The sequence below is a fragment of the Falco naumanni genome, chromosome 10, assembly GCF_017639655.2.
Source record: "Falco naumanni isolate bFalNau1 chromosome 10, bFalNau1.pat, whole genome shotgun sequence".
NCBI classification, from domain to species: domain Eukaryota; kingdom Metazoa; phylum Chordata; class Aves; order Falconiformes; family Falconidae; genus Falco; species Falco naumanni.
In genome coordinates this window covers 37,736,056-37,748,600 of record NC_054063.1, presented here as the reverse complement: position 1 = coordinate 37,748,600, position 12,545 = coordinate 37,736,056, and the positions used below count along the sequence as shown (strand labels likewise).

The following is a 12,545-nucleotide window of genomic DNA, read 5'->3' as shown; positions in this document are numbered from 1 at the left end:
TGTAGGCAGAGCTGCTCATTCCTGCACGAAAGGGTGTGAGCTGGGGAGCAGAGGGAGTACCTGGCCCACTTCTTAGGAGAACTGACAATGCACAGTAAGCTAAATGCCAGGAGCCAGTCTCTAGCTGAGCATTTTAAAAGCAGCCAGATGGTTGACTCGGTCGCTGGTTTCAAAGAGTGGAGGCTAAAGCTAAATTCTGCCTCTCCCTCGTGTTTCTCTCTGCAGCTCACTGGTTGCCTCCCAGCTTCTCCACATCTCCTTCACCCATCTCACTCGGCATGTGCCCTGGGAGCCGGGAGCGCTGGTGCTCGGGCAGGTGACTTCCACTGCGTAGCAGGGAGGCTGCACGCTGTGCGTTTAAGGTGTGAGCCCCTGTGGGAGCCATTTGTTCTTTGCCCGCTGTGGCAGTGTGCCGGTCACCCCATTCCTCAGGGCTCCTTCTACTTTTTTGGTGATTCAGGTCCATGGGCAGTAATCAGTCCAGCCCCTTGCATATGGGGCAAGTTTAGTTTTCAGTTTATTTGCCTGAAATTTGGTCAGCTCCACGCATGGCCCCAGCAGTCTCCTGTGGGTTGGAGGCTACAGCTTGGTTGTCACTGGGAGCAGGATGCCTCGCTGCAGACTGTGCATGATGCAGGTTTTAGGTGTTTCCCAGGATCAGGGAACTTTCTGGGAAAGTACAAAACAGGCTTCAAGCAAACATGTCTGGCTGCTGCCCATGCATCAGCCGTGCAGGCTCTTCAATGCAACCAGTTTCTTTGCAAACCTCGTTAAACTCTTAGGGTGATTATGAGTTTCATGGTCTAATTACAGTGTGAAAAAGCATTTCCTATTACTAGTTTTGAATGTGCTGCTTCCTGCGTAATTGTTGTGATGCAGAGCCACAGTCCAGTCTTTTCCCCATTCCCTCCTTTGTGAAGTGGATGCCACTTTGCAGTGGGGCGTGTAGGTGTGTCTGCGCATTTTAACAACAGAAGCCTTAACCTGGAATAGGGAAGCATCACCAAGCAGCTGACTGGTTTTGTTTTCTTTAATCCTTAAACATTTCCAGTATAAATAATGCCTGGGATTAGCAGGATTTTTGCATATGGGGAATATTTTGCTTTAGATGTTCCCAAGAGAGAAATTCTTAAAACTAACTTTCGTTCCCATTGTCTGCGGGAGTGGGGTATGCTGTTGTACCTCCTTTGGCATTGCTCCACTGTTACGGAGAGGCCTCGCTCCAGCTGTCAAGCAGATTGATTGAAGTGGGGGTGCTTGTTCCGTTGTGGGGAGCCAAGGACTGTGGTTTGTCTGCAGGATGAGAGGAGAACAGGTAAAGCACATCTGTCACCTTTGTGACTTGTAGTTCTGCTTGGGAAGAGCTTGTCCTCCCTGTGCATTGAGAGGATTTGAAGAACTCCAGGCTCCTGACCAGCTTACCTAAGCTGTAGGGTGTGTGAAAGGCTGATCTGAAACACACAGCATCTGACCAGAATGTAGATATTTAAAAGCCACAAGTATTTTGAACTCTGCTGCAAGCTTTGAGCCTGGCAGGGAATCAAATAAGGCAGATCTATTCACTGCTTTCAGCAAGTAATTTGGACTTGACTCAAAAAAGAACAAAAGGCCAATGGTTTTGGGAAAACTCTCCCAGCAATCAGTGCAAACATTTCTCTTGGGGATTAGCTCTGTGAATCCTGGCTCTGCTCATCCTCAGAGTTCACTGAACCAAACGCAACCGGAGCAGCCATTCTTGCAGAGGGCTGCAGCTTTTGCAGTAAAGTTCCCAAGTTCTGTTGTGTCTGATTTTCATCATATTGCAGAGCATGCCCAAGCCTCACAGTACAAGGTTAGGAGGCTGCAGGCAGAAGAGTGAGGAAGTCTGCAAGGCTTTGAGAAGACGAGAGAGACCTTGCCATCTCCCCACGCCTTGCCTTGCATCCTGAGCTCACTGCTGGTGCTGCCTCTTCAGCCCCACACACCTTTCTGTGCTGCTGTCTCTTTCACTAGCCCAGGACTGCAGTTCTTGAATCATAAGCAATTTGTTTAAAACGCTTTGAAATCTTTCCTGGCAGGAGGCTGGCTCTGCATGCTCCTTAGCTGAGATGTGGCAATATGTAAATACCCAGCCCTGTGTCTGAGAGCCATGTAACTCCAGCCATGATGCTGGGAGCAAGAACTCACTTTTGCATGCACGCCCGGGCTGTGAGTGTTGAGCATGTGCCTTGCATTGAGTCAGGACAGGGTCAGGCTGCCAGTGTAAGAGGTGGAGATCTGCAGGAGCGGGGCTGGGAGGTGCAGAGCTGTGAGCCTTGACTTAGAAGACTAATCCCTCCAACCCTAAGCACCAGCTTGCACTGATGCTGCCTGCCATGGGACTGCAGGGCATTTGGTGTGAGGTTTTGACAATCTCTGCCCTGCCCGCACAACAGGCTGTGCAGAAAGGAGTGGCTGTTTATGCTGAACTGCTGCACTGGTGCTCTCTGAAGGGCTCTGGTGTGGTGGGTGCGCAGTGCTGTGGGCTGACCACTTGTTTCTCCTTCCCACCAGGCCTGCCCATCAGCACCTATGCTAAATACTGCTACCGGAAGCTCCAGAAAGTAGCTGTCACCGGAGGCAAAAAGGTGAGCAGCTGCCCCAGCTCCAGGGCCTGTGGACTGTGTGGCAGTTTGCTTCCCAGACCCCAGAGCAGTCAGTCCTGTGGCTCTGGGAATTCACCACTGATTCGGTGATGGGAATGGCAGATAGAGTGAGCAGTGGAGGCTTGCTCAGGGCTTATCTCTCCATGAACCTGTGGGAGAAGGTTGCTGCCGAGGTCCCACCATCCTCCTGGCAGACAGCAACGCAGGCCACGCTGGCAGCTGCGTGGCTGTGTGCTTCCTGGCCTTGGGGACGTGGGGGACAAACCTGATGTTTACTTGTTTCCAGGGTAAGAGGAGCTGTTGGTGCAGGGGATGCCCATCATTTGGTTTCTTCAGGTGAGGGAAGAATCTTTCTCTGCCATTGAGAGCTTGGATGGGCCAGGTCTTGCAGCTGATTTACTGCAGAGTTCCCACTTCAGAAAATCACACAGTGGAGGTGGCTGGCATGGAGGGGAGCCTCGGTGCTCTGCATTATCTGGAAATCCCCCTCTTCCCTTTCCTCTGCATGGGGCTGTGAAAGCTGGCAGGTGGCCTCAGCCTGTCCTAGACCTCATCCTGGGTCTTCAAGCCAGATCCGGTCATCTTTTATTTCTGCAAATCCCTCTGAGGCCTCCCTGCCATCTCGATTCCATGTACAGCAAGCATATAGCTAAAATACCTCAGGAGGGGTGAAGGCCCCTGGCATCCCTGCAGGGATGGGACAGGAAACCTCTGGACACTCATTGCACGCAACTGCGGCCCTGGCAGCTGCCGCTCTCCAAGGGGCTGGTGGGAGCTTGGCCCTGTTGCGTCTCTTGCTTGGATGCAGAGTCACTGCCAAGTAGCCACTGCAGTGGGCAGCCTGGTGCCCCGCTGGCAGCACTCTGCATTTCTCTGAATCTCTGCCAGGAGAGATTCAAAGCCCCTTTCGAGTGTCAGTGTCTTTCAGAAGCAACAGGCCCCAGCATCGGCTTTCTAGAGAGCTTTTGCACCTCTAAGAACAAAGCTTTCCCTGGAGCTGGACATACCTGGAATTCCCTTCTCCAAAGGGCTGTTTTTCAGCTGTCAGCAAGTGGTCATCCAGTGCTGGGCTGGTGTACATGTGCTGACCTCACTATGGCCAGGGGCAGGCTGGGCTCCATTCTTCCACCTGCCATGCCAGCAGGTAGAGCTACAGCTGGAGTTGTGCAGTGTGCAAAACAGCAACAGAATCCCTGCAGAGACAGCCCAAACTCTCCAGAACAGTATTCTGCCAACAGGCAGCAGCTTCTCCACTCCTCTTGGGCCTGATGAGTTGACCCTCCCCTGATTTTAGGAGGTAGAGGCTGCAGAGAGAGAACCATGCTGCCAGGAGACCAGAAAGGTGTCCACGTACGTGGGTGGTCCTCTCCATCCTGGCCACTCACTACCACTGTCCCTAGGTCACTGTTTCTCTGTGGGCTGGCTGTGCTACAGGTGCACTGAGCTCTCCTCTGTCCTCAGGGCCTCCGTAAACCAACAGTGGAAGAGATAACACATGCCAGGAATGCCATCGTGACTCCATCACTCTTCGGCAGCTCCCTGGAGGAAATCATGCTACGGCAGCAGGACATGTACCCGGGTAACAAGCTGCCCTGGGTGCAGACGCAGCTATCACAGCAGGTGCTGGCTCTGGGAGGAGAACAGACGGAAGGGATTTTCAGGTGAGCTTTTGGGCACTGTATTATTTTTGAGCCACCCACATGTCAGTTCTCAAAACCAAGCAAATACTGGCCTCCACATGCTTCCTCTTCCCTGAGAATAGCACTCTGACACAGATTGGACAAAACCCCCACCTTTCCCATGTTCAGGAATCACCTCTTAAAGTAGCATTAGCCATTTGCATACATTAGTACAGAGGGGACAGCATAGATGTGACTTGAACTATTTAGGAGAGCATGTACACGGGCAAGGCACTGAACTTTCATCAGCTTCAATGCTGGTAGTTGTGGGGAAGAGATAAGCTCTTGGGTCCCTGGCAGAGCCACTCATCAAATGCAGCACATCAGCCTTGATGATGGACCAGACATGAGGAGCTGAGAGACACATAGAATCCGTATGGTGAACGTAGGGGATCCTGGTTTGGTGTTGTTTTTTTTTGTTTGGGTTTTGGGTTTGTTTTTTTTTCAATTTAGATTTGTGCTAGGTAGCTAAACTTGATTTAAAGTAGCTAGCAAAAGATTCAACTTTGCCTTGAAAGGGTTTCTAATATCTTGGTATGTTTAGTCAGAGATGCTTCTTATCTTTGGACTGAACATGCTGCAGAGAGGCCTAGTTACAGAAAATAATCACTTCTGAGGACAGAACGATAGTTGATGCCTGAGCTAGTGGGAAGGAGACAAGTGTTTCTTCTACCCCTCACTTTAAAGCTGTGTCTAAAAACAGGCAACCTGTTCTTTGAGGATCTGCTTCTGTAGCTACCACTGGTGTGTGTTCCCTTCTCCCTGGGGCCCCAGAAGCAGATTCAGAGCCACCGGCTGCCACACCAGGCACATTGCCCTGCTTGCTCTCTAAAGCATCTTTGCTGCATCTCTGTTCGCAGGATACCTGGTGACATAGATGAAGTCAATGCATTGAAGTTGCAGGTGGATCAGTGGAGAATCCCAAGCAGCCTTGGTGACCCAAACATCCCAGGTACGGGAACGAGGCTGGCATGTGTGCTGCAGCCTCAGCCATGGGTACAGTGCAGAGGGGAAGGTACAGGAGCCGCCCAGGAAGTGTGCTGCTGCTTGGGGATGCGTACACAGGGTGTCTTCACCAACTGGCCTTTCAGTCTGTGTATTTCCACTGCCTTTCCAAATACTGCCTATAGAAAAACACCGGGGGCAGTGGGGGAACCTTTGCCTCCAGCTGGCTCTGGCGCAGTCAGGCTGTGCAAGCTAAGCAGCATGCAGAGCAGCTTGGAGTCATTTAGGAGCAGTGCTCTAGCTCCAGGGTCTCATTGTCCTCTCCTTTAGGCAACTTCAGAACCGCTTCCTGGAGGAGCAGGTAGGTAAGAGCTAGCATTTCCCTCTAACTGGCCAGTTTGGCTGCCTGAGCATTTCAGAGCCAAGACTGAAATAAGGTGAAACAGCACGAGTGCAGAATCCCTTCTCTGCCCTCTGTTTCCTGAGACATTGAGTCTTGCTGACAAGTTTTTCCTCTGAAGGTGGTGGGGAGGCCACCAGAGCTGTTCTCATGCACCCTGCTTTCTGCCCAGCCTCTCTTCTCAAGCTTTGGTATCGGGAGCTGGAGGAGCCTGTGATCCCCCAGCAGTTCTACAAAGAGTGTATCAGCAACTACGAGAACCCTGATGCTGCTGTGGCCGTAGTGCAACTTTTGCCGGAGCTCAACAGGCTGGTGCTGTGTTACCTCATACACTTCCTGCAGGTAGGCAGCCCCCACAGTCCTGCATCCCTGCTGCCAGACAGGAGCCTGGAGCCCGTGGGGCGTGGTTACTGGGAAGGCTGTGGTGGGCAGTCAACAGGTTTTTAGGATCTCTGACGTGTATTTAAGGTGGGATTGATGGAGGGCAGTCTGCTGGCCTTGTCCCTTATAGGAGAAATAAACCATGTTCCTGATCTTGTAGAGCATGGGGCCAGTCTCAGAGGTTGAGATCAGCAAGTTGTTCCCTGTCTGCTGAGGCTCCCACACTGCTGCCTATGTCAGAGCACAGTGGTGGTCTTCTGTAAATGTGTGGCCATTGGGGTATTGACCTTCAGGCAGGGCACATCTCTGCTCTCCTTGCATCTCTTCTTAGGCCATGTGTTTGGAATCTCTTGCCCTTTTCTGCTGCTTCTGCTGAATGTCATCTTCTTATCTGCAGATTTTTGCTCAGCCATCAAATGTGGGCAGAACGAAGATGGATGTGAATAACCTGGCCATGGTGATGGCCCCCAATTGCCTGCGCTGCCAGTCTGATGACCCTCGCATTATCTTTGAGAACACACGCAAAGAAATGTCTTTTCTTCGCATGCTGATAGTGCACTTGGACACAAGCTTCATCAAAGGACTGGTTTGAGCTGCTGGCCCTGGAGTCCAAAACACCGCTCTGGGGAGTTGCTGAGTGCCCAAAGTATTCTCCCCTCCACTTAGGTTTCTTCCATTGTCCTTGTTGTTTATCATACCCTGGGTTAGCCCCTGAGCATCTCCCAGCATATGACCTGGAGGGCAAGGACTAGACACTCTTGGAAGGCTCAGGCTGCCTTCCAAGCAGCACCAGGTAGTCCTTGGACATGCCAGGCCAGATTTAGTGGTTCCTGGCCTTCCAGTGTGAGTCAGAGGGGGGCAGCCCTCCTCAGAGCCACAGAACTGGTTGCTCATTGAAAGGGCTGTGATGTCCATGAGAAATTGCTGCCTGAGGCATTGACACTCTCCATCTCCCTTCTGGAGGTAGAGTTGGCTTTGGGTCGGAGGATATCACTCCTGCATTGCAGCATGAGCTAGTCATGGGTGAGATGCTGCCTATTACTGGGGATAATCCTACTGCCCTGGAGCCAGCCTGGTTCACCTCTGCAGACTGTTGGTTGGAGGCATGAGGATTGTTCTGACACCCCATGATGCTGTTGATAGAGGAGTGTGAAAGTGCAGGGGGTTCGCTGAGGCAGAGTCGTTCCTTGGACTGCCCTGGTCAGTGGGAGCATATTGCAGCTCAGGGAGAGGAGGTGTTTGAACCTCTGCTACTGGTGGCTGGATAGGCAGACATTCCACAGCTGGGAGCCCTGGCAGGCCAGATCTACATAGCATCCACCTCGCCTTCTCCTTTAGGCAGCTTCAGAGACACACAGATGGTCAGTGTGTGGGACCAGCCCTTTGCTGAGCTAAACCAGCACACACCTATGCTGGAACCTGACAACAATCAGATAAACAATCCTCCTAATGAGGGCCGTATCCTCTGGAGGGGTAACCCTAGCAGTCTTGCAGCATCCTTTTGCTACAGGCAGTGTGAGCTGACACCAGCTTTCCTGAATAGCATCTCAGCTGCTCAGAGCAGCCTCCACAGCTCTGGCACCCCCCCTTGCTGGTACCACATCCCTCTCAGACTGCGCTGCCAGGGAACTGAATACCAATTTTGACCACCTTCCTGGTTCAGCCCAGGTCTAAAGGTAGCTGGAAGGTCCCCCAGCAGGTCAGACTGTTGACCTGGAGTCAACTGTGGCACCTGTTCCCACCAAATTCCCACCAGAGTTGCAGAGGGGTTGGGAAGGAAGGGAAGAGAACGGCAAGAGGCAGGTCTGAGTGGCTGAGGTGTGATGGAGCCTGCATAGGGATGGTGTGAGGTAGGCAGCTCAGCGTTTTCACTGCTGCTGGTAAATCCCTACGGCTTTCTGTGTGCCCCCAGAAGCAGGGCATAGCAAGGATAGTGTCTTTCAGAGGAAGCACCTGGATTTCCCTGCAGCCTCTGGATTCTATTGCATGTTCCTTAGCAAGCAGCAGATTCTAATTCTGTGGCATCCTGGTGGTACTCTTCCTTTGAAGTGTCTTCCCTGCTGGAGGCAGGGCTGCTGCTGAAAGCTGCATGTTGGGATTACTCATGTAATGCTAAGTCTGCCGGTAGCATCCAAGGTTGTGTTTGCATTTCTGCAGCCCTTTCCCTTTAAAGTGGGGACCTGAGATCATCCTTTCTTGATTGCAGTGGGGACCCAAGCCTTCCTGGCAGTGACATCTGAATCTGTACCAAAATTTTGGGCACAAGGCACCACATGCAGAGAGTGCCCCAAGCCTGCTGGCTGCTTGGATCTCTTAATGTGCATGAGTAGGGTTCCCAGGGCGCATGTTTGCTTGGATGAACTCCACAGTAGTTCAGTTTGTGCCCAGGTGAACAGGGGTCATGGTTCCTCTCCTTGTACCAGATGCTTCTGTGGTCCAGTGGCCCATTAACTCTTGCTCCCATGTCAGGATTGGCTCTGTCAAACATGCCTTCAAAAATGTTTCACCCACCCATCCCCTCTCATCCCATGCCATCCCAGTGCTTCAAAGCCATTCATCTTGGTTTGGCCTTCTAAAGAACTGAACGATTTGTACTTCAGGTGTGGAGCTACTTTCCCAGAAATGTAGATACAAAGCATTACCAGCTCTGCCACATTGTACTGAAGTTTGAATTGTTGAACAGGCTTGGGATGCTGTGTCCTTCCCTGCCGTGGGCTGGAGCAGCCGTGTGGTGTTTGCCCTCCTTTTTGGGCTGCAGATGCATGTGCCTCACCTGCAGCCAGCCACTGCGTAGGTGATCTAGGTTATTCCTTGCACTTAGTGGTAGCAGTCAATCAAACCATAGGCATCTGCTGCCATTGCAAATGAATGCTTCTTGCCAGGGCTGTAAAATAGGCTAATAAACGACACTGGATATTATTTTCTTTGCCAACAGATTTGTAAATACAAATCAGTAAAGCAGCCTCTTCTCTGTTATGATAATAAATACAATCCGCATGGTTGTCTCTTGTCTTTTTTGTGGATTTCTGAAGCATGATCATGTCCACCTGGAGCTGCAGATTTTAGCATTCATGAGTAACATTTGGGAATTGGCAGTGATGTAAGCACTTAGAAACCAAACCGTGGGCTGGTTCTGCTGTTCTTAATTAGGCAGCTACTAAGGGGCACTCAATGAAACTTGGAAAAGAATGGGTTAAACCAGAGAAAGGGTAGTACTTGTTTACACTGGATCTTCTGGAGCCTTTCAGAGAAGTTTGTGGGCAATAGGTCCACAAATGGGCAGTCAGAAGATGAGAGGGACACTGCTGATGTCCCTTACCTCGCAGCAGTGGGTGCTGCAAGTGGACTGCACGCACGTGCTTCCCCTTTGTAGTCTGCTGTTGGAGATGTGATTAGACAGGCTGCCAGGCTGACCTACCCGGGACATTTTTACGTTCAGACTGGAGGATTCTCTGATGTTTTCTCCATCCTAGCTCCAGGGAGCAGCTGGGAGCAGTCTGTGTTGGTGCTCCAGACTTGCACTGGCTGTACGCTGCGGTGGGGCTGCAGTGCAAGTGCTGGCTGTGCCACTTCAGCCGTGCTGGAGGAGGCACCTGCAGCCTGGAGACTTGCCACCAATAGTGGAAGTGTAATGTGTCCTGACGGGGCTGGCACCCTTGCAGTGGTGGGTGGTCTTCCGGGTGCTGCTGAGTGTCTCGCTGTTTTTTTGTCTTCTCTTCACAGAGCCTGGTGCGAGCCTTTTGCCATCTCTGCGATTGTGTCCTAGAAATCTGCAAACAGAAATGGTAAAAGCAATTCTCCCAGTTGCTGGTTGCAGCTGATAGGTGCCATGTCCTCAGGTCTGCTGTCCACACTCCACTCCAGCTCCTGAAGAGGTTGGCAGCTGTTGGGGAATCACAGGTGAATTTTGGACCCGTCTAGGTTCAGCTTGAGATGGAGGAAGGTAGGGCTCAGCTTTGGCAACTGCTTGTTGTTTTACAGGACATGGTGACCAGGAGGCCACCCCTCCTGGTAGAGAAGCTTCTGGCAGTTTCTCCTCTTGCAAATGTGAGAAGTCTCCCTCCTGGCCCACCAGAGGCACTCAGAAGCTGTGCCACCTCCCCAGAAATCCAGGGCAGTTGAAGGCCAGTTTTTAGCCTAATTCTCATGTAGTTTTTTTTGCCTAATCCTCATGTTGAGCTTTGCACTAAATTGGCCCTGTGGGAAGACAGAGACCAGAGGAACAGGCAGGCCTGGGCCAGGAGCCCTGCAGCACTAGAGGGAGGTGGAGACAGGAGGATCCCTGTCCTGACGCTGGGGCAGCGTGGGTTTGACATGAGCTCTGCAAAGCACTGGTGTGTTTAGCAGGACAGGCTGGTGGAGCTGAGCTGGGGCTCTGCAGAGCAGGGCTCGGGCTGCGGCACATCCACTGACTGTCTGTGGCACAACCATGGAGAAGTCTGGTTTAGCAGCTGAACATTGCTGCTTTCAGGGTTCCCGATGACCTGTTGCATTTGTCAGTCATGTTAATGGTGGAGAGAACTAGGCATGGGTGCAGGCAGCTGGGGATCCATCTCAGACAATTGAGAGAGGACAGGGAAAAGCCCAGGTGTTCAGAGTGAGGTAGACCATGTACAGACCCCGCTGGAGTTGGGTGCTTCCAGGTGGCTGTGCAGGAAAACTTTTGGGATGTACTGAGGCACTCATCAGCTGGACTTTTCCTTTCAAAACAGAGGCATCAGCTGGAGACTCTGCCCAGCCCAAAAAGGTTTGAATCTGCATCTCCCAAGGGCTGCTACTGCCCTGGCCTCTATCTCTCTACCTGGAGCTTCTCCTGTCTCACCGTCAAAATCATCCTGCTTTGTCTGAAGCATTTAGTGTTTACTGGTGCCGTAAAGGGAGCTTGTGTCTGAGGGCTGAGGCCTTGAGGACTGTGCAGCCTCAGCTAGTTGGGCTTGGAGGCTGGCAGGATTCGGGGCCCAAATCTGTGATGATATTCACAAGCCCGAGCCCAGGGCTGGTCTTACAAACTGCTATTCTCCAAGGAGAACTAGTGACTTACGTCAGCTTGTCTCCACTCATGGCCCCATTTTCTCCATCCTGTCTATGCCAGGTCTGCTGCTTCATTCAGATCACAAGCAACAGGTGAGACCGAGTGGGTTGCGGGGGGGATGTGGGCGGCAGGGTTTGGAGGAGGAGCAGGGCCCCCTCTTTCAAGGCAGTGAGCTGTTGGATTGTTCCAGCTGTGAGGTACAGCTTCCCCTGAAATGACCCAGCCTTGGTGCCTGCTGGGGAAGACGAGGGTGCTGCAATTGCAAACAGTACAGCACAAAAGGCTGGAGCATCCCTGTGGTGTGTGCTACCTCCCTACTCTCAGGGCAGGATAACTGTTCAGAAGAATGCAGGACAGCCAGACCCTATGGCCCCAGGGACCACAGAAAGGCCTATGAAGCAGAGTCTCTATTGCCCGCAGGCAGACAGCCCCCAAGAGGAGGAGACAGAGGGGGCTGCAGCCTCTGAATCGGCAGGGGCGGAAGTCTCGGTGCATGGATGCAGCAGTGCCTGCTTGCTTGCCTGTCTCTCTCACATGGCGCCATGGATGGGGCTGTGCCTGCCCTGACCGAGGGTGGACATCCTTCCCTGGAGATCTGCAGCCGGTTCCCAGCCTCTTTGGATGCTCTGGCCAGTGAAGAAGAGGTGAGAAACTGTCCTGAGGTAGAAACTGCCCAGATGCGGAGTGCTGTTGTGACAAGGGCACATGGGCTTGGTGAGTCTTATCTCCTGCCCTCATGTGTACCTTGGGGCCAGGCCTGGACGTCACCCAGACTGGTGGGGGCCTCCAGTAAGGCTCTGGCAGGAGCTGGTATGAGCATGGTGAGGCATGGCGGGGAGAGCAGGACATGGACAACTCATCCCTGGACTGCTGTACATACTTTGGTGCAGAGGGCAGGGACTATGCCCAGATGAGTCCGCAAATCCCCCTGACCCGTGCTGGCCCTCACCTAATCCCCACCAGGGCTGATGAACTATACAACACACCACCTCTGCGCAACAGAGCAGCCAGCTGCTGCAGTCGTGCAGATGGCGGTGACCCTGGGTGGGCTGTGCAGAGGCAGGTGGGGGCTCCCTGCCTGTGGCTGGCAGAGGCCCTTGTGCAGGTGAAGATAAACTCCTGTGTGTACAGAGCTGCCCCTTCCCAGCTGCCATGCTGGCCCCTTGGGCAGCTGGTCAGTGAGGAGGGGAGAGTCTCCCACAAGGGACTACTCCAGCCAAGTGCCAGAGCTGGACTTGCAGATCGGTCGCTGGTGCTGGGTTGGCCTCCTTTTATAGTCAATGCAAGAGGTGTTTTCTGAGCACAGTTCCTCTGGTGCCAAAGTGGAAGCAGAAAGCTGGCCAGCTGTGTTGCCCTTGCCACGTGCCTGATTGTCTGTGTTGAGATACCAAGAGGCTGGCCAACAAGCCCGGCTCTCTGCAGGCAAGGGAAGTGCCAGCAGAGTGGCTGCCCACACTCAAGGCTTCGATAGCACAGTTGCAGAG

The 12,545-nt window shown here is 52.7% G+C and overlaps 1 protein-coding gene across 4 annotated transcripts in view; it reads left to right on the top strand.

Annotated features, from left to right (window-relative positions):
• Window positions 1-9,034, top strand: part of LOC121094508 (rho GTPase-activating protein 39-like) — a 67,362-nt gene extending 58,328 nt beyond the window's left edge. For 2 of the 4 annotated variants that reach the window (XM_040608192.1, XM_040608190.1), the window contains exons 6-10: window positions 2,533-2,606; window positions 4,086-4,285; window positions 5,164-5,255; window positions 5,821-5,990; window positions 6,427-9,034. In XM_040608192.1, coding sequence (XP_040464126.1) covers window positions 2,533-2,606; window positions 4,086-4,285; window positions 5,164-5,255; window positions 5,821-5,990; window positions 6,427-6,621 — 731 coding nt within the window. In that variant the 3' untranslated portion in view covers window positions 6,622-9,034. Of the gene's footprint in view, window positions 1-2,532; window positions 2,607-4,085; window positions 4,286-5,163; window positions 5,610-5,820; window positions 5,991-6,426 lie in introns of those variants that run through there. The other 2 variants (XR_005829871.1, XM_040608191.1) reach the window with 2 other exon arrangements.
• Window positions 9,035-12,545: the final 3,511 nt, after the last annotated feature.